Below are 23,269 nucleotides of genomic sequence, written 5' to 3' on the forward strand. Positions count from 1 at the left end.
CCGTATGGTTTTTCTTCTCAACAGACTGGATCCAAACTGATAGAGTACTGGCATTTGGAGTGTTCCCAGAGATAAACACACAAAGATGGGATTTGGGGGTTGGTTTCATCCCGCCTTTGGCTTGAGTGCATTGCTAAGCTCCTTGGCAGTGGGAAAAGAGATATAAGAAATCCATGGGCTAAACGTCCATCGACAGATGAATGGATAAAGAAGATGTACATATATACAATGGAATATGAGCCATTAAAAAGAATGAAATAATGCCATTTGCAGCAACATGGATGGACCTGGAGATTATCATACTAAGTGAATTAAGTCAGACAGAGAAAAACATCATACGATATCACTTATATACAGAATCTAAAAAAAAAAATGATACAAATGAACTTAAAAAACAGGAACAGACTCACTTAGAGAACCAAGCTTAAGGTTACCAGGGGGGAAGCGTGCGGGGGAGGGATGGACTGGGAGTTTGAGCTTGACATGTACACACTGCTATATTTAAAATATCAATAGATAGGGAATTCCCTGGTGGTCCAGTGGTTAGGACTCCCGTGCTTCCGCTGCTGAGGGCGCAGGTTCAATCCCTGGTTGGGGAACTAAGACCCCACAAGCCGTGTAGTGCGGCCAAAAACATTTAAAAAATAAAAAATAGATAACCAACAAGGACCTAATGTATAACACAGGGAACTGTGCTCCATATTCTGTAATAACCTAAAGGGGAAAAGAATTTGAAAAAGAAGAGATACATGTATATTAATCACTTTGCTGTACACCTGAAACTAACACAACATTGTTAATCAACTCTAATATAAAATAAAATAAACATTTTTTTTAAAAAAACCCAAAATCTAAGGCATGCGACCGCATCACGAACACGCTATTGCCTGGGGTCGCGATGAGGCGCCAACTGAAGCCTTGTGCCCTGGGAGGCCCTGTGGCCACTGCGCTTGACGCTGTGGCAGTCATGACAGTTCCAACGATAGGGCTAGGCAGGTTGCCTGGAGAGCCCAGCTCAAGTCACCCCTGCAGAACTGGAAAGCTCCCATGGCAGTCCCCCGCCGCCCCCCAGAGTTCTTACTTGGAGATACTGCTGAAAATACAACATTTGGGTTTTCGAGTTGCTGAGTTATGACAGTTGAATTCCCAGTCTTGACAAGTTTCTCATACGAAAGTGAGGGCACTGACTGGTACACAGTGGGATCCAGAAATCTGGAATCGGGTCATCTGGTTGGACCCAAAGGAAAGATGATCTCGAACTCCCAAGTTACTGGGAGCCTCCCTTACCAGTGTGAGGAGACCACCAGCCATCCTGCTCACAAGCATTCCCTGCTGCCACTAGACCCACAGATGCCAAGGGTCAAGTCTCAGCACGCTCCAGAGGACAGGTGCTCACTACGACCCAGAAGGGAACAGCTCTTACACTGAAGGGCAAGACTTGCAAACAGATGTAGAGTCAACCCTGGGGAACCTGCACAGGAGTGGGTTCTCAGGGTGTTAGGCCAGTGAGAGTGGATCTTACACTGCATGGGGCCAAGTTCACCGCTAGGAGGGCACTTACTAGAGCTTCTGGGTATAACAAGTTAGCCAGTGCAGCTGGCGTGGTCCTGACAGCTTGCTTAGTTGGCTGGTCGGCATTTGGACTCAACAGTGACCTATGGTTACTAAGGCGAGAAGCCAGAACCACCCTGGCATAATCTGGAGAGGGAGATTCAAAGGCTGGGGGAGACAGGAAGGTGGGGTCCTCCGCTTTCAACCCGCACACCCACCCAACCACGTTCCACAAGAGGGCACCTCTTCAGTCATTCTCCACATTCGACTTTACCTGTTGCGGCTGCTGAGCGGTTTCTCCTGACGAGCATTTGCAGACTGATGCACACGGCAGCTCGGCCCCGGTGGAGAAACCTCCGCGCCCTGGGCGAAGCTAGATGAGCCAAGAGTCGGGGGGCCTGGACCGCCCCACCCCGGCCTGGGGGGAAGAGGGCTTGGAGACCCCTTCCAAGGTTTCTCAGGGCCCGGCCCCAGCCCACTCTGGCTTTTATTCCATCAGTATTCCCCACCTTCTCCATACCCTCTTCCTCCATCTGGTCCCATGGGCTCCACTATTCAATCCTGGGGAGAGGGAATCAGCTAAGACAGATGATCAGCTGCTGCTGCTGCCTGTCCAGGACAGGGCTCCTGAGGTGATCTGGGCAGTTCCCAACCCGGGTGGGGGTGAAGGGGGTCAGGCCGGGCTCACTGGGGGGCCCTGCGTCCCAGCCCAGGCTCCAGGAGCTCTGGTATGAGGCGGCCCCACCTGCCTGCCACCCCAGACAGATGATGCAGTCCAAACAGCAGACGCCTCCGGAGGGCTGCGACGGAAACACCAGCAGACACCCTCTCTGGTCCCGGGGGGCCGGATGGGAGTGTCCCTGGAATCACCATGCCGCTGTAGGAAGAGCCAGGGCCTCAGGGCGTGGCAGAGCCAGGGCCGGCGTGTGGGACCAGAGAGGGATGGAGGAGGCACGGGGGTCAGCACGGCTCCAGGGCTCCTGATACCCCCCCTTCACTGCCCTCTGGCTTGGCCCCCCCTCCCCCCCACCTTCCATCTGCTCCTCCCCGGCTCCTCTCTGGGTCTGGCTGCCTCTGCCTGGTTCTGGCTCCGTTGGCAGACTCCCTGCTCTCTGCTCCCACCCGGTCGTCCCTCCACCTGCCCCTGCACATCTCTCCACCCTCCCCCACAAGGGCTTCCCTTATCTCTCGCCAGCTGTCTCCACCTTCCCGTCCCATCTCTCTTCTTGCAGCTCTCTCCTCCCGGCCTTCCTGAATCTCTGCCGCCTGTCTCTCCTCCCTGCCTGACAGTGCTGGAGAAACAAGCGCTGCCAGACGAGGGCAGAGGGCCGGCCCAAGGCCCAGGGCGCCGGAGCTGGCCAGAGCCGGACCCAGAGGTAAAGGGGAGGGAGCCGTGCCTGGGGTGGGGACTGTCGGGCGAGGAGGTGACCCCGGTGATACTGACTCCTGGTAAGGGGGATGAACTGGGGGGAGAGGGAGGTTGGAATGGCGGAGTCCCTGATCTCTGGGGTGCGGATGGGGAATAGGTAGCCTCCCGGGTTTCTACGAAAGTAGAAGGAGCTGGGCTGAGTGGAAAGAACAGGGTGCTGGAATGCGAGTAGAATAGGGATTCGTACAGGGTCGTTGGTGGAGGGCTGGTTTAGGGTCTGCGACTACGAGAAGCCTCGGAGGGCTCGGCAGGGCCCGAGGGCCCGCCCCTGCACCCCAAAAGGCCTCTGTGGCTCTTTTGCAGCTCCCGCAGCTGCCCTTTCCTGGGCCGGGTCATGCGCTGTCCCAAGTGCCTTCTCTGCCTGTCAGCACTGCTCACACTCTTGGGCCTCAAAGTGTACATCGAGTGGACGTCCGAGCCCCGGCTGGGTAAGGCCTACCCGGGACCCCACAGCACCCCACCAGGCCCCACGCCAGCCAGCCCCGAGCCCACCCTGCCGGCTAACCTCTCGGCCCGTCTGGGCCAGACTGACCCGCTGCCCTCGGCCTACTGGAACCAGCAGCAGTGGCGGCTGGGGACCCTGCCCGGTGGGGACAGCACTGAGGTGGGGGGCTGCCGCGCTTGGGGAGCTGCCGCTGCGGCCGAGATCCCCGACTTCGCCTCCTACCCCGAGGACCTCCGCCACTTCCTGCTGTCGGCAGCCTGCCGGAGCTTCCCACGGTGGCTGCCCAGGGGTGGCGGCGGCCAGGTGGCCAGCTGCGAGGACCCCGACGTCCCCTACCTGCTGTTGGCCGTCAAGTCGGAACCAGGGCGCTTTGCGGAACGACAGGCCGTGAGGGAGACGTGGGGCAGGCCGGCTCCCGGGGTCCGGCTGCTCTTCCTGCTGGGGTCCCCGGCGGGCGAGGGGAGGCCTGACCTAGGCTCCCTGGTGGCCTGGGAGAGCCGCCGCTACAGCGACCTGCTGCTCTGGGACTTCCTTGACGCCCCCTTCAACCAGACGCTCAAGGACCTCCTGCTGCTGGCCTGGCTGGGCCGCCACTGCCCCAGCGTGAGCTTCATCCTGCAAGCCCAGGATGATGCCTTCGTGCGCGTCCCCGCCCTTCTGGACCACCTGCAGGCCCTGCCGCCCAGCACGGCCCGTGGCCTCTACCTGGGTGAGGTCTTCACCCAGGCCAAGCCCCTCCGGAAGCCTGGAGGACCCTTCTACGTGCCTGGGTCCTTCTTTGAAGGCGGCTACCCAGCCTACGCAAGTGGGGGCGGCTACATCATCGCGGGCCGCTTGGCACCCTGGCTGCTGCGGGCGGCGGCCCGCGTGGCCCCCTTCCCCTTCGATGATGTCTACACCGGCCTGTGCTTCCAAGCCCTGGGCCTGGCCCCCAGGACCCACAAAGGCTTCTTCACGGCCTGGCCGGCAGGCCGCACTGCTGACCCCTGTGCTTTCCGTGAACTGCTGCTGGTGCGGCCCCTCAGCCCCCAGGACAGCGTCCGGCTCTGGAAACAGCTGCGGGACCCTCAGCTCCAGTGCTGAGACTCGGAGGTAGGGCGGGGCGGGGCGGGCAGACCTGGCCTGGGCCTTGGCGCCAGCCCCTTGCTCAGCCTCTCTTTCTAGGCCTCGGTGCGAGGAAGGAGGTCCTGGAATGGAGGCTGCCTGAGCCCTCCCTGGGCCTCCCCAAGAGGCGACAGACTGTTTCCGTCTTTCAGTTTCTGAGGCCTGGAGTCGTCGTCTCTGTCTACGGGGCCTTGAGGCAGTTTACGGAGCAAAGCTCAGCTGCACCCTGACCTTCACACCAGACGCTCTCCCCACCCTTACTGGGCAAGGCCGGCTCCGATGGCCTCTTGGTCACCTTGCTGGACACCAGCTTTGACCCGTTCTATGGGAGACAAGAGGCCATCTCCGGAGGACCCCACCCCCATCCTGTTTGCTGAAGCTGACCTTCCAGCTTACAAAAGTTTCTGGAGGAAGAAGATAGCTCAACAGCCTTGGCCTTATTTATCTCAACTGGAGAAGCAGCGGTGGTCCCAAACCAGTCATGCTGGCCTCTCCTCCCACATCCCAAACTCCAGGAAACAGAAACCAGAGGTAGCATGAAGCCAAATGCAGAGACATAGTTTATTCACTACCTGCTGACCACCTCTCACTCTGAGTAAGTTCCACAGGCTGACCTGCCACGTCCACCCCCAGCCCTGAGGGGCTTCCAGTCCTGGAGGTGCCCTTGCCCAGCCCCTGGGAGAAGACCCTGTAACTAAAGGCGAAGAAGAGGCTGACCAAGGCCCCACCAATGTTAACAGCATGGAGAGGCAGGAGCCACCCCAAGTGCTGCCCTGGCCCGAGTGTGCTGCAGGGAGCTGTCAGGGGAAGGGGGTAGCATCCTGCCCGTCACCTCTGCCCTCAGAGGCAGAGTTGACGTAGGTGGGGATGGGACGAGTAGCCTCACTTCTCGAAGTGATCCAGGGGGTAGTGTTCCCCATAGGTCTGGAGGTGACGGGCCAAAGACTCCTGCTGCTTGCGGAGCTGGGTAGGCATCTCCTGATACACGTCTGAGAAGAGCAGGCTGGGGCTGGGCTTCAGCTTCCGCTCGGCCTGCTCAAAGGCCTCCATCACCTGGGGGACAAGCGGCAGTGGGCAGGCAGCCGACCTCTCACCCAGGAACATGCTTCCTACCTGTGGGATCCTGGCGAGGGGTTAAGCCCCCTGAGCCTCAAGTTCCCACGTGGACAACAGAAATAGTGGTGACGGGCTTCCCTGGTGGCACAGTGATTAAGAATCCGCCTGCCAATGCGGGGGACAAGGGTTCGAGGCCTGGTCCGGGAAGATCCCACATGCCGCGGAACAGCTAAGCCCGTGCGCCACGACTACTGAGCCTGCGCTCTAGAGCCCGCGCGCCACAACTACTGAAGCCCGCGCGCCTAGGGCCCCTGCTCCGCAACAAAGAGAAGCCACCACAATGAGAACCCCGCGCACCGCAACGAAGAGTAGCTCCCGCTCGCTGCAACTAGAGAAAGACCGCACGCAGCAACGAAGACCCAGGGCAGCCCAAAATAAATAAATTTAATAAATTAAAAAGGAAAAAAAATAGTGGTGACAACTGATGTCCCAAATCCCAGCATCTCCACCCTTAGCAGAGCCAGGCACTAAGAGTGTGGAATCGGTTCAGCCTCTCAGCAGCCCTAAGAAGCAGGCAGCTCAGAGGTGAGGAGACCGAGGCACGAAGAGAAGGGACGTGCCCACGAGGACGTGGTCAGGGGCAGAGCCAGGAAGCACATGCTGCCCGACACCAGGGTCTGCCCTGCCCACTGGGCTGCAGTGCTTCTGGTGTCTGACGACCAGGGCCGAGGAGGGCAGTGCACAGACTCTGGCAGACACGTACACCCCATCTGGATCAGATGCAAACCCTCAGACAAGCTCCTGAGGTGGGTACCCCAGTATCCCCCTTCAGAGGCGAAGGAGCTGAGGGCAGAACACGGCTGAGGTGCACGTGTCCTGGCATCATGACATTAGAGACGTCACCAGGGTTATCCCCGAGACTGCCAATTCAGTGGCCCCCAACCCCCAGCCTCCCCATCCTTCCAGGGTTCTCCGTGACACACCATCCCGGAACACGACCCCTGGGGTGGTTTCCAGCGGAGGGTGGCCCTTCCTCACCTTCTTGCGGGACTGCTTCCTCCAGGCCTTCTCCTGCTCATCGTCCCACCAGCCACAGCTCTGCAGGTAGTGCCTCAGCCGGGAGATGGGGTGGTCCTGCTTGTCCCAGTAATTGACCTCATCCACTGAGCGGTACGCTGAGCTGTCGTCGCTGGTGCTGTGGTGTCCAATCCTACCAGCGGGAGGGGGACCCAGGGTCAGGCTGGCGCCCCTCAGGTGAAGGTCAGGAAGGAACGGGTGGACTAGGGGAGAGGGGGAAATGGAATAAAGGCCGGAAGGGGCTACACGGTGCAGGCAGTGGGGTTGTACCGCGGGGACGGTGATCAACGTGGGGGAGGTGCTGAGGACGGCAGCGGTTGGGGCTGGGGGCCGACGGGGTGGTGCGGGGGGGACGGCAGCCACCTGTAGGTCATGGCCTCAATGAGGAAGGGCTGGTTCTCCGCCACGGCCCGCCGCCGGGCCTCCTTGGTGGCGTTGTACACAGCGAAAACATCATTGCCATCCACGCGGATGGACAGGATGCCGTATCCGGGGCCTCGAGCCGCTGTAGGGACAGGGAGGCAGGTCAGGCCCCAGGGCTCAGGTGAGACAGGAGCAGGGAGTGGGGAGAGGGGAGGAAGGAGAGGGCGCAGGGCCCATACCGATGCCATCCCCGCGGTACTGCTCAGAGGTGGGCGTGGAGATGGCATAGCCGTTGTTCCGGCAGAAGAAGATGACGGGGCACTCGAGGGTGGCCGCGAAGTTGAAGCCGGCGTGGGCGTCCCCCTCACTGGCCGCGCCCTCTCCGAAGTAACAGATGATGACCCTGTTGGCGTTGGCCCGCTTGGCCGCGTAGGCTGCCCCCACCGCTGCAGGAGCAGAGACACGCGTCTCCCTGCACTCATACCCTCCCCGCGTCCACACCCTCGCACCCCAACCCGGGGCTCCGGCCCTCAGGCTAGCTGTTGCCGGGCTCTGAGGGGAAAGAAAACACCTGAGCCGCCCCTCCCCCTCCCCCAGAAGCTGCCCCGCCCACAGTCTCCTCCCCTCTGCTGACGGCAGCTCCATCCTTCCATCCTTCCAACTGCTCAGGCCACGAACTTCAGCATCTTTGACTCCTGACTTTCTGTCAAACCCCCATGCCCGCTCGGCCTTCAAAACGGAGCCAGAATCCGACCCCTTCTCCCCATTCCCTAACCTCTCCCTGGTGGTCCCAGCCCCACCTCTGGCCCGAGCAGCCTCCTCCCCAGCCCCCTGCTCCTCCCACCCACGCTGTTACCCTCAGGGCAGCAGCCGAGCCGGCAGGTGGTTCTGCAGCGGACTCCTACCCCTCCCCCAGCTCGGGTCCACTCTGGGTCAAAGTGTCTTCAAAGTCGACAGCCTGAGACCCCACATGTGCGCACCCCTCCCTTCACCCCTGCCCCACTGGCTCCTCCTGGCACCTCAGACACGTCACCGAGCAGGCACCCGCCTCCACATCCCGAGCGGCTCCCTCTCTCACCTTCTGGTCTGTCCTGTCACCTGGTGACACCTGTCCCCACTTTCCCCCATCAAGAACCGTTCCCTCTCAGCTCTACTTTTCCCTGTGGGCCTTATCACCCCTGACATACTCCATGTGTTACTTCATCCTGCTTATTGTCCGTCTCTCCCACCAGTGTCAGCACCAGGAAGGCTGAGGTTTTTGCTGTCTCTGTTCAGTGCACCTAGAATGGCGCCCAGCACACAGCATGGACTCCGTACACTGGCCAACTGAGTGACTTAACTGGTCACCCAAATGGAAGATGAGGGCCAGGCCCCACCTTATGGAAAGCCTACGAAATGGAAGTCAGTGAAAATGCTACCTCTTCCCAGAAAGCTGCCCTGTCCGCCTCCCACCTCAGACACAAACCGCTCCTGTTCCCAGATAGAACACACCGGGCGAAGGTGCCCAGGGCCCTCTGACATGCCAGGCACTCTAAGCCCTGTACACATCAGTTCACGTGTTTGCCCTGGAGCAGACTGACCCTCGACCGAGTGCAGGCTCCACAGGGCGGGGGGCAGGGGCTGGCCACAGCCCTCCCCCTGGCGGGTCTGCTTCACAAGCAGTCACCTTTAACAGAAGCCACACCAACTGCGCTAAGCATCGTGGACTTGCGGAGTAAGCTTTAGGGGAGTCACTCGGGACAGAGGCAGGCAGGGCCGGGGTGGAGAACCCAGGCTCTGGAGCCACGTGGCCCACGATTGAGTGCCTCCTCTTCTTGCTACCTGCCGGGTGACCCTTAGTAAGGAAGCTGGCACACGCTCGGCCCCACGCAGCTGGCTGTGCTGGTGAACGGACACGGGCTGGGCACAAGCCTGAGAAACTGACAGTGTGACTGTGCTCAAACCTGCCGAATGGGGCGAAGACGCCACTAGAGCCCTCCTGCGAGGGTCCCAGACAAGAGGGGTCCTGTAAGTCTAGAGCCCAGACCGGCGCTAGGACCGTGGCGCCACCAGGAAGCCCCCGGAAGGGATGGAGGAGGCTAGGCCCCAGCAGGGTAACGATGTCGGACTGTGTGTGCGGGGCCCGGGGCGCGCATCCTCACCCTGAGGGATCTGCGTGGCCAGTGGAGAGGAGATGGTGACGAAATGGCGCTCCCTGCAGCCATAGTGGACGGGCATCTGGCGCCCCTTGCCCAGGTCGCTCACGTTGCCGTAGCACTGGGCCATGAACAGTTCCAGGGGGTAGTTCCGGTACATGAGCACGCCTGGTGCAGGAGAAGGCAGGGTTACCGTGGCGGGTGGTATGCGGGACAGGCCAACCCTGTGAGGGCCCCTGGGCCAGGCCCTTCCTGCCCGGGACCCGTTCCGCTGACTGTCCTACAGCAGGGAAGGTGCGTTCGGATGCTTATAGGGGCCAGGTGGGTGCAGGAAGCAGGCGGGCAGAGCAGAAAGCACAGGCCTGCCTCAAGACGGCGGCTGCTGTTCAAGCCAACTAACCTCTGCTCAGGGAGGCCAGATGGTCCAGCTTTTCAAAAGGAGCAATCCAGCGTGCTTTTTTTTAAAGCTACCTGATTTTTAAGAGTATCCACTAATTCATCTACTTAAAAAAAAATCATCATATGAACCAAAAAGAAGTATGGGCCGTGCTCACGACCTGTGGACTAGAGAGGAAATATTCAAACCTGCTCATGGCAGCAAAATCCTTTCTTCAAACAAAACCCCGGTGGATGCCCACCTCGTCATCAAAGGCGCCACAAGGCCGCACCTCTCTGACGCGAGCTTTGCACTAGCTGGCTCACACAGCTGGTAGGGCTGGTGGGGGTCCCTTGCGGCCGCTCCAGTGGGAGGTGGGCAGGGGCCTCCACTCTGCTGTGAGGGGAACCGACACAGGCTCCAGGGTTTCCAACACTGAGGACAGCTCAGTGAGCGCTACCGTTCTCAGTGCCCTTGTTCTCCCCACTTCACAGGAGACACAGAGTCACATGGGGAGTAGCTGCCCAGTCAGGACTGGGACAAGCGGGGCCTGCCTTTCCTCCTTGCCCCGCACAGGCGCCTCGGCAGCTGTCTGGATGCAGGGCCTTCCATGACCCTTGGTGCAGGACGGCTCACTCCTGCAGAGGCGGCTGGGGCCCAAACAGCCCCCACGTGCAGAGCCCAGCGGCCGCCCGTAACTCCAGGACCCTCGCTCCAGGCCCTGCTTGGAGCCCTCCCCAGAGAGATCCCCTCAGCAGAAACAGTGGGAAGCGCTTAGCAAACGTGGCAGGGGCCTGGCTCGCGGCCCAATGCCCAGGCAAACCTAATGATGCGGAACCACGGACAGTATCACAGGGCATCTGTTCCCCTGGAGCATGTGGGGTGGGGGGGTCTGGTGCAGCTGAGACAGTAGATAGTCTGAGAGCAGACTGGAAGGCTGTGCTGGTCCCGGGAGCGCTCTGGGCAGCCTGCCTGGCCAGGCCACACCTCCCCACTGAAGAGCTGTCCCCGGGTGAGAGGCCTTGGTCACGACACCGCCTCTGACTCCGAGTGCTTACCCCACGCCAGGCCCTGTGCTGAGGGCTTTACGTCATCTGCCCTCTGAAACCCCTCAACAACCGTCTTGGGAGGGTCCACCGTCTCCCACTGTAGATGAGGGCACTGAGGCGAGGAGCAGTCAAGCAACCTGCCCAAGGTCGTGCAGCACCCGAGAGGAAGGGTCAGACCTGGCTCCCCCGCTGGGCCCCATACCAACAACTGCTGTGGAACCCCACCCTCAGCTCCCCGGGCTCACTCCTGCACCCCCAGCCTCTCCTTAACACTCATCCGTTTTCTTCATTCCTAGTCGTCGCTCCTTCCATCCTCTCCCTCGTTCACTCAGAAGTTAGCCACTCCCAGGCTGGAACACGCCCACCCATCTGAAGGATACGGCACCTGGGAAGAGGCCCTCGCGGCCTGACCTCACTGCAGGCTCGCGGCAGCCCCACAGCACAAGTGGCTGCCATCCCATCATAATCTCTATTTCAAAGATGAGAAAACTGAGGCTCAGAGAACGGAAGTGACTTGCCCCAAATCGAACAACTGGTCACCAGCAGGGCATGGAATGGTCAGGAGCACAGGCTCTTAACTACAAAACTGCCAGGCCTCCGCGGAGGGGAAGCACCCTTAGGCCTCTCTGGCAAGGTGCCGCTCCTAGAAGAGCACATTGGTAACTGATGTGGGCCTCGCCTTCATAGCAGGAGGGACTGGGCCTGACTAGTCTCGATGGGGACCACAGACCCAGGTCCCTGGCACCTGCTCCACAGGGCCGGGCCACGGGCAGACGTACCTGCCTCCCGGTACTGGCCAAACACCAGGTCCGTGCTGTCCAGGGCTGCTGCACTCCCCACGTGCGTCCCCTCCTCACCATAGTTGGTCATGTAGAAGGATATCCGGCCCTGGGGGTGGAGGAGGGCCCAGAGGGCAGGTTCAGTTAGACTGGGCAATGCCACAGAAACATCCGAACACTGACCGACTTCCGACTACTCTGTGATTCAACAGATGCCTCCTGGAGGCCGGCTCTGGGCCAGGCCATGCTGGCGTTCCTGCCTTCACAGAGGAACCGCCAGGTTGGTTACAGCCCGGGTGATGGGGCTGCGTGATGGGGGCTGAAGGGGTACCCGCCCCACTGTGGAGGGGCATCGAGGAGCAATGCCTATGCCGAGCAAAGGCAGGGAGGGTGGAGGTTTCCAGGCAGAGAGAACAAGAAAGGCCATGAGGTCAGAAGGGCTGGGACACCAAGTGGGAGGGGTGGAGAACGACGAGGAGGGAGAGAGAGGCAGGGAACGACGTATCCGGACTTTACCCTGAGGACGACGGTAACCCGCCAACAGTTCTCAGGGGAGAGATGTTTTAAAAATGTCTCTCAGGCTACCACGTGGGAACGGATGGAGGAGACAGGAACGAGTGCCAAGCGCCAGGTGGGAGGGGGCGCGGCCTGGCCTGGTGGTGGCAGGCGGCAGGGAGAGGATGACTGAGAGTCTTGAGAAGCAGAGTGAGCGGTGCAGGGAGCGGCAGCCCCCGTTGGTTCGCTACACCGGTGCCCAAGGCAACTCCCTTCTCCTGAGCCCCCTAATCCCAGAGCCTGGAAAAGTATGTTCCCAGCCTCCCTTACAGTCAGAAGTGGCCACAGGACACAAGCTCTAGGCAGAGAATTAAGCGGAATTCTGCTTTTGCTTTCTTGATAGAAGAGGTCACTGCAGCTGCTGCCACCCCTTCCCTCCAGGTTTGCACACAGCCATGAAGCCTGGACCTGTGGCAGCCATCTTGTGAACGTGAGGCAAGAAGCACGGGCCGAAAGCCAAGTCGCCCGCGATGGTGAAGCAGAAAAGAAGTCTGGGTTCCTGACGGTGGTGCCGAGCAGAATGGATTTCTAACTAAATACCTAAGGGCAGAGTGAACGAAAGGGGAAAGCGATAGTGAGGGGGTGGGAGGGAACAGGGAATACCAGGAGGTCTCCAGTTTGGGCAAATGGGTGGACGGCGGTACCGTCACTGAGAAATGGCCTAAGGGCGGAAGAGGAGCGGGTCCGGGAGGAAGGTGCTGAGCTCAAGCCTGGATGGGCTGAATGTGGTGAGGGACACCCAGGGTGAGAAGCCAAGCAGATCGGGGGCTAAGAGGTGAAGTCTGGCTGGAGATCCGGGAGCCCTGGCACAGAGATGGAGGTAAGCAGGACTGTATGTAAGGTAAAAATGGAGCCAACCAGGTCAGCAGCTGCAGGACGCCCTGCACCCAGGCCTCATGTGTTCCACAGGGGCCTCCTGTCGCAGGGGGGGAACCACAGACAAACGCTTTCTTCCAAGTGGGGAGCCAATTGAAAGCAATGGGTGGGGCGGATGCTGGGTGCTGAAGGCCTGGCAGGGCTGTCGAGGTTGGTGTGGGGAGGAGCCTGAGGGGGGGCCCCCTGAGGAAGCAGGACCTGGGCTAGGGGCAGATCCCTCTTCCTTTTTGCTAACAGATCTCATTCCACCACAGACAGCACCTGCCCGGACTAAAAGACTACTTTCCCAGTCTCCCTTGCAGCTGGGAGTGACCGATGAAACGTGTGATGTTTTTTGGTGGGACTGCCTGGAAAGCTCTATAAATGTGGGTGTGGGGAGATAGCTGGGCGGTGCCATGTGTGACCTTCCACCTTCCTTCTACCTCCTGCCTGGAACGAGACATGACGGAGGGGGCTCCAGCAGCCATTTGGTTTATGAGGGGCCCTGGAGGCTAGAGGCCAGTGCTGGGTATCCAATGACATTGTGGTGCCACCATACCAGCCCCGACCACCTATTTTCGCATTTCTTTCATGCAAAAGAAAAAACCTATTAATCTGTTTAAACTACTGCTTTTATTTCTCTTGGGATGGGGTGCTGCTGGGATAACCCTAGCTAAGGAAGGCTGAAACCTGATGGCTGAGCTGATCTTACTGAGGGTTCCCTGTGTCAGCCAACGGGCGAGGGGCTTTACATGCCGGGTCTCACCTGGTCGGGTGGGGTGGGGTGGGTTCTCTCATTATTTCTATGTTTTAATACACTAAAGAAACCGGGGCAAAGACAAGAAAAATCACCTGCCTAAAGTCACATTTCTGACTGGACCCACGTCTGCCAGGTTCCAAAGCCCCCGTCTGCACAGACAACCCAGGGGTCAGGAAGGAGCCCAGCCATGTGAGAGAGGGTGGGAGGGGTGGCCTGGCACTGAGGCCATACAGAGGGGAGCAGATGGCCCAGGCCACAGTGAATGGGAGACGGGGTGGACAGGAAGGGCAGGTCTTGATCCTGTGGACGGTAGGAGCCAAGGGAAGTTTCTGGGCAGGTGGAGACGCCACACACAGTGCTCCTGTGAGCAAGAGAACCAGGGAGCTGGCTGCCCGCCTGATCTGCTCGGAACTGTTCTCAGTGGGCCTCGTGCTTTCAGTGCACAGTGGGGTCACCTGGGGGCCTGATACGAGTGCAGACTGCCAAGCCCACCCCCACCCCTGAGGACGAGCCTGCCCAGCATCCTCCCCACTTTCCTGACAGGAGCCCCGTGCTCCTGCTCTCTGTCTCCGCAGCCTGGGAGGGACGGACTCCAGGCCTCTGCGCCCTTGGTTCCTGGGGATGGGCGCGTGGCCCCGGCTTGGCCAGCCAGTCACACGGGCTGGCTCAAGGCGGGGTCTGTGACCAAAGCCTGGCCAGTAAGCATCAGCTCTGGGCCTTTTGCTGGAACATTAGGGACCAGACATTCTCTTTCCACTGCTAAACAGAAAGGATAATAATTGCAAGACTGGTATCCATGACAAATGCCAGTCTCACTGTTCCTAAGGCCACTACACAGGTCACCATCAATCCTCACAGTAACCCCATAAAGTAGCTAGAGACGAGAAAACTGAAGCACTGAAAGGTTAAGCAACTTTCCCAGGGCCACAAAGCTAGATAGTGACAGAATGTGGACTCGAACTGCAGTCTAGCTCCAGAGCCCGTACCCTGAACCCTTTCTCTGCCACCTCTCCGTGAATCTGGAGCTTCCAGAGACCACCGCAGCTTGAGAATGAAGGAAGCCAAGGCAAAGGAGAGCCAAAAAGACACTCAGAGAGAGAAACACGTCTGAAAACAGGTTTTGAGCCCCCTGGTTCCCCTGTGCCTGAAACAGGGCCTTATGGACCTGCGGTTAGTCGAGTCACCCGATTCCCTCTTTGCTGACACTGCTTTGACTGGGTCTCTGTCAGCTGAGTGTCCCACCGCAGCACAGTGGACACGGGCACTCCCAGAAGCACCGAGAGCCACCCTGTTTCTCAGGACTGTGAGCGCCTGACAGGAAGGGGAGTCCAGTCTTCTCCTGCCTGCCCTCTCCCAGCACAGCTAAGCCCCCAGCCCGGCGTACAGCAGGCTTTCCGTGATCTGGTCCGCCCTTCTGCCCTTGGGCAGGACCCTCCCACCCTCTTCCTCCAGAGCCCCAGCAGAACCCCAAGAACTCTAGGGACCTCAAGACAAGGCTCTCCACTGCACTCCCGCCTCCTTGGGAGCTGTCTTTTGGCCCAAACACAGGTAGGGGGACCTCAGGTAATCCCATGCCCCTCTCCCCAGCCCGTGCCCACGCACCTGTCTCTGGGACTCATAGAGGATGCGGTCCATGGTGTTGAGCAGCGTCATGGTCTTGTAGAATTTGAGCACCTTCTCCTGGGGCAGCTGCAGATGGAGGCACAGACATAGGTGGGCCAGTTGGGACCAGAGGGGAGGAGACGGGCAAGGGGCCTGGGCATGGAGGCACGGGGTCGGGGGGAAGCGGCCTCTCACGTGGGGATCCTCGCTGGGGTTGATGATCTGGCCCTGCCGGTCCATGACGCGGTAGATGGGGATCCCAGAGATGACATTGGGCTGGATGAACTCGAGCTTGTCTACAAACTCCGCCGAGGCCCCTGGGAACTGGGGCTTGTCATCCAGGGACGAGAAGGGCTGCTGCTGCCTCTGGGGATGCTGCGGAGAGAAGGCGGGGGAGAGGGGGGAGCAGACACCCACGTCAGGAGCAGCAGAGGCTCTGCAGGCTCAACCCCGCAGCGGCAGGCAGCACGGCCTGGTGATTAAGCCACCACAGCCGCGGTGGACTCTGGGGCCTGATGCACAGGGTCTGAATCCCGGCTCGGCCACCTTCCCAGTGTGTCACACATTGGGCAAGTTCCTACAACTGCTTTGTGTCTCAGCTCTCAGCTGTAAAATTGGGGTGAAAAATCATAATGTCTATCACACAGGGTTGCTGTAAAGGTTAAATAATCTAATAAAGTGGCAGGCAGCTCAAGAACCAGTAGCTATTATTATCAGAGGCCCAAACTCCTCACCCTGGCATTCAAGGCCTCCCCAGGGCTGACCGCCGCTACCCCGTCCTCTCCATCTCCCACGGCTACCACAGACACACACACACCGCTGCACAGCGACCTCCAGTCAGCCAGAAGGGCTCTTTACTGACCCCTCTACCCACAAGGAGGCCACCCAGCTTAGAGCTTATGTCTGTGAGCCCTTAAGAGTCAGCCTGCCAAGTTCAAATCCCTTGCTGAGTGACCATGGGAACGGGACTTCCCCTCTCCAAGTCTCCCGTTTCTCAACCTGTAAAATGGAGAACACCGCATGGAAACATTGCGCGGCTCAAACAAAATCACGTGTATAAAACGGCGAGCAGAGTACTTGTACGTATAGTAAAGGCTCAAAAAGATGCCGATTATCGTTTCTACCACCACATCTCTTGCTCTCTTCTCTGTACCAGGAAGGCCTCTTTCCCCACCACCTGGCAAACTGCTCCACACACTTTACCACCCTCTCCGCTCCAGTTCAGGAGCCCAGACTGGCTCATTCAACAAATATTTGAGCACCTGCTTCGTTCCACGGCCTGTGGTGGGTTCTGGCGACCTAAGCGAGGCAAGACACCTGTCCCTGCCGCCCAGCAAGGAAGACAGAGGTTCAACAAGTAACACCGAGCGGATGAGGGTGACGCGTATTCTCCCAGGAGAAGCCATGGGGTGAGAGCAGAGTGGAAAGAGGGTAAGGTTCCCCTGAGGAAGTGATAGGAGAGCTGGGACCTGAAGGATATCTAGGGGTCAGGGAAAGAGCATTTGAAGCTGGGGTAACGCAATGGCATGCCCCTTGTGGACCTGGGAAGGAGCCCCGTGGGAAGCACCACACCCCGGCCCCCCCGGCTGAGAGGAGGCCTGTTGGGGAGAGCCCGGGAGAAGCCTACACGTGCACCAGGAGGGGAACGAATTCCATTTCTCAGCACTTGAGCTAGAATGCCCTGAACTAGGCTGAGCACTGCAACAGTGCCCCTGTAGAAAGCCTTTGCCAGGCACCAGGCTGAGGTCCGCGTGCAGAACCCTCACTGAGTCCTCAGAGCACATCCGTGAGGCAGAGTATGTACTGCTGCCCTTCAGACGAGGAAACCCAGGTTCAGGCAGGTAACATAACCGCCCTGCACCAGGCCCCAGGGCTAAAACAGGTAAGTCAGGACTGGGCTTCCAACCTGGGCAGGGCTGACACCCAGACCCCTAAACCCAGGCCCCGAACCCCAGCTGCCACTGCTGGCCCACTTTGCACACATCTGCATCTTTACTTTCCACTGGTCGCCAGGTTCCTCTCAGCTCAGTAACTGTGGCTTCACTTCCAATAGGTGCTAAAGAAGAATGTCTGGGCTTGTCGTGAGCTGGAGCTCACACATGGGTGCTCAAATGTGTTCCCCACCCTCCCTCCTTTAATTGCGGCAAAGAGGCGTTCCCAGGTTCCAGCAGGGGAATGTGAACCTGTGTGCATTTATCTGCATTTGTGATTGTGAGGATATAAAGGAAATTATACTCCCAACGGCAGGGTGGGCCCAGGCCTGACAACAGCACGGCAGCAGCCCAACTCTTGCAGACCGTGCTTCCGCCTTCTGAGCGCTCACGCGGCCGGACCCTTCCATTCACCTAGAGGATCCATTCGTCTCATGTGTATCTCCCACACACATCACAAGCTCCAGGGAGGCAAGAAGCATGTCCACATTGGTTTACAGAGCACACACTTCAACAGCCAATTACTGACCCAACGGATGAATGAGCGGTTAAGTGCACTGGCTTAGTTAGAATCAGACTGACCTGGATGACCTGGGTTCCAATTTCTCAGCTCACTGCACAGCCCTCTGCAAAACACTGTGTCTCTAAATTTCCTTATCTGCAAAAAGGCTGCAGGGGGCTGCTGCAAAAAGTTCCTAAGGCACACAAAGGGTTCAGCAAAGGCACGGGACATGTTACATGCTCAAAAATTGGTAAAAGAGGAAAAAAAACAAAATCTAGGGTCAGGAAATGGGAAAAAGGAAACTGACTGGCACCCTGGGAAGATGGGGAAAAGAGGAGCTGGGAGAAGGGCTGACTGCATCTCAAGACCGTATTGTAATTCCAGACCGAGGCTCCAGCGGACACTCCAGAGAGAGGCTGAGACACGGGAGATGCCATCTGAGGAGGGGCTCTAGGACGGGAGGCCAGGGGCCAGGAGGACAGGGTCACGGGGCTCCGAACAAACCCTGGTGTCAGGGCAGGACTGTCTGCCTCCAGAGGCTGGAGAGCTACAGTCAGGGTACACTGATGCCTCCTGTACCCTGGAGTTGGGCTTTGGCCGTGCCCACTCTTCCTGGGCCTGTAGAGATGAAGGTGGTACCTACCCCATGGTTACTGTGTTGATTCCTTGAGCTACCAAAGGGATCGGCACAGTGCCTGGCCCTGAGGAAATGCTCCATAATGGGAGTGGGTGGTAAAATGCCTGCAGAGGAAACACGTGTCTCCACCCATTCTCCCTTCTTTTTGGTGGGGGAGTGGGTTTGTCCTGTGGCAGTGACCTACAATGGCAGAAGCTACACAGATTTACACAAGCCTTGAAGCCACGCTCTCTCCTACCACACAGGACACAGACGCCTGTTCTGGAAGGCCAAGGTCTGCCCCACACGTACTGGGGTGGCCCCTCCTCGAGCCACTCCCTACGGGGCCACAGTTAAGGGCAGGGACTCTGAGCTGACTGCTGCCCTCAGGAGTGTAAGTACAGCTCCCGGAGCCTCAGTTTCCTCATGTGTAAACCAAGGGCGGTTTTACAGTGCTTTGGTTTTTTCTTTTAAGTTATTTAATTTATTTATTTTTGGCCGCATTTATTTATTTATTTCGTTGCTGTGCGTGGTCTTTCTCTAGTTGCGGCCAACAGGGGCCACTCGTTGCGGTGCGCAGGCTTCTCATTGCGGTGGCTTCTTTTGCTGCGGAGCACGGGCTCTAGGCGCGCGGGCTTCAGTAGTTTTGGCACGAGGGCTCAGTAGTTGTGGCGCGCAGGCTCTAGAGCGCAGGCTCAGTAGTTGTGGCGCACGGGCTTAGTTGCTCCGCGGCATGTGGGATCTTCCCGGACCAGGGCTCGAACCCACGTCCCCTGCATTGGCAGACGGATTCTCAACCGCTGGGCTGCCAGGGGAGCCCGGTCCTGAGGATTTAAAGAGCCCCTGTGTGTACAGTGCTCAGCCCAGTGCCTGACACGTAACAAACACTCGATAACTATGACTAGCTAACAAGTGTACTTGGTGACCGTAGCGGTCAAACAAGTAATCATTGAATATTTGCTCCAAGTCAGGCCCTGAACTGAGGGCTGGGGACAACGGGGAGAGACGGATGACAGACACTGAACACACAGTCATAGTCAGGAGGGGCGATGTCGGAGGAGGCAGGATCGCAGAGAGGTTAGTTAACACACAGGCAGGGTAGGATGAGGGCTGGAGAGCCAAGCGGCCTGTGTTTGAAGCCTGGCTCTGTCCCTTTCCAGCCACATCACCTTGGGCAGGAGACTGTCTCCCTGAACCCGCGTCCCCTTTTGGAAATTAGAGTTTCTATTTCACTGGCTGGTGGTGAGGCGGGTATAAAGCACCTGGCGTAGCTCGAGGAGGAAGCGTTTCCCTAGCTGCATCGCATGCAGGAGGAAAAGCTTCCTGGAGAAGGCGGAGCGAAGCAGAGGCCTGAGGGACGAGCAGGGGTGAGCCAGGCAGAGGCTGGGGGGAGAACACGTCAGTCCTTGGGAAGGACAAAGGCTCTGAGGCAAGAGGAGAGATCCTGGCACCCTGGAGACCACCTGGCTGCAGCACGTTAACCACAGCAGTTAACTACGTGCCTCGGTGACACACTAGGCACCTGCTGTATGGTGCCTGCGACTCACGGAACCTGCACGGTACCCAGGTGAAGCAGGAGCCATGACCACACCTCCGTACCACACAGGTGGCCCTGAGGCTCAGAGGGGTTCGGTGACTTGGCCGTGACCCAGGGAGGTCATGTGCGGTGATGTGAGCATCTGAAGCCAGGCAGCCTGCCCACTACAGGGCAGCTGGAGAGAGGAGCGGGGTCCGGCCCGGGAAGGCTGTGTGGATGGTGCCCGGTAACCGAGTCCTCGGAGGCTAGGACAGCTGAGGCCAGCCAAGCCTGCTCTCTCTCTGGAGCCTGAGGCGCTCTGCCTCAAAGAGTGCAAAGCTGACCCTGGCTTTACTTCCAGCTCAGGAATGTCGGGGACCTCATCAGCGGCCTCCCCTTCCAGGGGGATCCGGCTGGGGAGGCCAGGGAAGCGTGGACATGCGTCAGGCTTTCTCTGGCCTCAGGGACCCAGCGGCTTTAGCAGCACTAAGCTCCCCAGCCACTGAAGATGGGAAGCATCCTTTCCCTGCACCAGTCAAGGCCACGACAGGTTCACTGTTCCTGGGGGAAAGCAGCAGCCGCCATTTCTTGAGCCCTTACCGAGCACATGGACGTACGTGTAAGTGCTTCCTAAGAGCTGTTTCCTTTCACCCTCAGCGTATCTCTCTGAGGGAGGTACTGCTATTGTCCCTGTTTTACACATTGAGACCAGTCATGGGGTCAGGAAAGCTTCTCTGAGGAAGTGAACTCTCAGCCTGACACCTGAAGGACCATATCCCTACAAAGGCCTCCGGGTGGGAGGAGCTCATCCAAGGAAAGGGGAAAACGGCCAGTGGGGCTGAAGGGCAGTGAAGGGGGGGCATGATGGGGGCTGAGGTCGGCTCTGCCCACCCCCTCTTCCCACCAGCCCCAGGCAGAGTCTGATGATACACACCACGTGTGGACTAAACAGGATGTTGCAAGACCTGAACCGAAGCCCTACTCCTTCTCCCCCTGGCAGCCTGGTACTGTGCAAAGAGACTAGGCTTTGGAGTCCGGAGCTCCAAGTTCAGACCTCGCGTCTCTGAGCTTCAGTCTCCTCCCCTGCAATAGAAGAAAACTACCAGTACATACCTTGCAATATGGCAGTATTAAATACAATAATGAAAAAAATAAAAAAATACAATAACGGTGTCAGTTGGCACTATAAAAGATAAAGTGCTTCATGAAGACCAGCCAAGGACTTCCCTGGTGGAGCAGTGGTTAAGAATCCGCCTGCCAATGCAGAGGACATGGGTTCGAGCCCTGGTCCAGGAAGATCCCACATGCCGCGGAGCAACTAAGCCTGTGCGCCACAACTACTGAGCCCACGAGCCACAACTACTGAAGCCTGTGAGCCTAGAGCCCTGCTCCGCAACAAGAGAAGCCACGACAATGAAAAGCCCATGCACTGCAATAAAGAGTAGCCCCCCGCTCAACGCAATTAGAAAAAGCCCAACGCAGCCATAAATAAATAAATAAATTCATTTAAAAAAATTAAATGAGAACTGCAATTCCTCTGTCAACACTAAGCCACATTTCCGGTGCTCAGCAGCCACGTGTGGCTAGTGGTTACTGTACTGGACAACATAGATTTAGAACACCCCTATCATTACAAAAAGTCCTATTGACCAGATCAGGCTCAAAATCTTTGACTAAATGCTACTACTCCTTCCCTCCCCTCAAAAAAGAGGGGAAGTAAGCGTGAAGGGCAGCAAGGAGACTGAGCCAGGAAGGAAGCCGATTTAATCAGTCATGAATGACCCTTCCCTACTCCTGCCCCAGTCCAGCCCACCCCCACCGCGCAGGCCCAACCAATGGGCTCTAGGGAGCTCAGCTGTGGGGAATCTGACTGCTCAAAAACAAAACAAAACTGACCGAGAACAGCCCAAAGGCAGGGACTCTCCCACCTCCATCTTGCTCCAGCAGCCCTTCGGAAATTACCTGCTTCAACTCCCTTCCCAGGTGTCCCCACACCTCACTCCCAGCCCATCTTCTTGCCCCCATTTCTCTCCCTAGCTAGAGCTTCTTCCCACAGATTCTATCTTCCCTTCCCAATGGTTTGGGCATCAGACGGTCAGGCCCAACCCCACAAAATCTTGATAGATTTCCCGCCAAGGCCCTCACCAATCCAGACCCTCCCAAGGTCACCTCCTTTCTTCTTCTTCCCCCATCTCCGAGGCCAGTTTCTGTCCCTTCCCTCCACCCTCACTTTCAACAGCGGCCAACATTCTGATTGCACTCGTCATATACCAGGTCCTGTTCTTAGCACTTTACACATTTAATTTACACAACCCTAAGATGTGGCCATTGTTAGCATTTTACAGAGGGGGAAATTAGGTCCAGAGAAGAGCAGTCCCTTGCCCAAAGCTACCGAGCTGGAAAGTGGCAGATTAGGGACATGGTGCCACATGGTCTAGCTCCTGAGCCCATCTTCTTAACCACGACTCTCTTATGTGCGAAATCTTAGTTCACTGCTTTTCTCAGCCCCCGGCTGTGTGGATGGTGCCCTAAATAGCAGCTTCTAACTAGATTTCTGCTGTGTGAGCTAGCAATTAGCAGTATCAACCTAACACTTTTGACAAGAAACAAGGCATTTCTCAAGTGTTTCTAAGAAATGTGGGCTAAGTGCTCTGTCTGGACCTCTCTCCCCCCGCCCCCGCTCCCACTCCCTCATTAATTCAACAAATATTTATTGATCATCTTCTCTGTACAGTCATCAAAACCGACAAGGCACTCTATCGGGGGCACAGGATCAAACGACATTTTTACGCAATTCACTTTAAAATCAGAGTTGGAGCAAAGGGCACCATAAAAGCCCCTGATGGGAAACCTGATCTCTCTTTTCTCCTCCTTGAAGCGGGGGAGTCTTTACCGAGAAGAAAGTCTGTCCCTTACAAAGGCAGTTTTCTCCAACCACTGAGAGGAAAGGTCACACCTCCCCCCCCTCCGCGTCCTCCAAGCGGCCTCCCCTGGGGTACGGCGGCAACTAATAAGAAGCTCCCTCGCTCTCTCCAAGTTGTCTCTCTCCTTCAGGGTTACAAAGGAGCTGCCTGGCTTTTCTCCTCCTAAGGAACTGGAAGTTCTTCCCTTGGGTGTCCTCTCCAAGTGGTTCTCCCAGCCCTTGTCCCTTCTGTAAAAGCCCTTCCTCCACTCCCTAGAGGGACCCCCACACTCTGAATACAGCGTAAACATCCCTATACCTCCTTGGAGAAAACTCCCCGTTGTCCCAGGTACTCACTGATCTAGCCAGCCCACGAGCCCCTGACCGCCGCAGAAGGAGAAGGCCAACCCGGCCCAAGCCTCGACTTGATCCCCAAACCCTCGCCGCGGCAGCCGCCACCGCCATCTTGGCTAACAATCCCTCTCCGATCCGCCCCTGAACGGCGAGCTTGGGGCTGCCACTTTATAAGCCTGACACAAATGCCAGCATTACCCTGTCAAGAAACCAGCTGCTACTAGTCCTGCGGTCTCTAGGGCACATATGTAGATGGATAAAACAATCTAGCTTCCCCAAAATTACTCTGGCCGCCTCATCGCAGTTGTTCCT

The 23,269-nt window shown here is 58.0% G+C and overlaps 2 protein-coding genes across 2 annotated transcripts; one reads left to right on the forward strand and one right to left on the reverse strand.

Annotated features, from left to right (window-relative positions):
- Positions 1–2,898: 2,898 nt before the first annotated feature.
- B3GNT8 (UDP-GlcNAc:betaGal beta-1,3-N-acetylglucosaminyltransferase 8) lies at positions 2,899–4,956 on the forward strand. Its single transcript, XM_024768363.1, has 3 exons — positions 2,899–2,927; positions 3,284–4,517; positions 4,577–4,956. Exon 2 carries the CDS (start codon positions 3,315–3,317, stop codon positions 4,506–4,508), a length of 1,194 nt encoding a protein of 397 aa, XP_024624131.1. The 5' UTR covers positions 2,899–2,927; positions 3,284–3,314; the 3' UTR covers positions 4,509–4,517; positions 4,577–4,956.
- Positions 4,957–5,071: 115 nt separating this feature from the next.
- BCKDHA (branched chain keto acid dehydrogenase E1 subunit alpha) lies at positions 5,072–23,084 on the reverse strand. Its single transcript, XM_024768362.1, has 9 exons — positions 22,961–23,084; positions 15,332–15,511; positions 15,137–15,223; positions 11,365–11,473; positions 9,167–9,328; positions 7,265–7,471; positions 7,026–7,167; positions 6,624–6,795; positions 5,072–5,582 (listed from the first exon to the last, which is right to left on the reverse strand). The coding sequence occupies exons 1-9, from the start codon at positions 23,066–23,068 to the stop codon at positions 5,412–5,414; spliced, it is 1,338 nt and encodes a 445-aa protein (XP_024624130.1). The 5' UTR covers positions 23,069–23,084; the 3' UTR covers positions 5,072–5,411.
- Between the last annotated feature and the right edge of the window lie 185 nt (positions 23,085–23,269).

Source organism: Neophocaena asiaeorientalis, unplaced genomic scaffold (assembly GCF_003031525.2).
Source record: "Neophocaena asiaeorientalis asiaeorientalis breed wild unplaced genomic scaffold, Neophocaena_asiaeorientalis_V1.1 scaffold629, whole genome shotgun sequence".
NCBI lineage: Eukaryota > Metazoa > Chordata > Mammalia > Artiodactyla > Phocoenidae > Neophocaena > Neophocaena asiaeorientalis.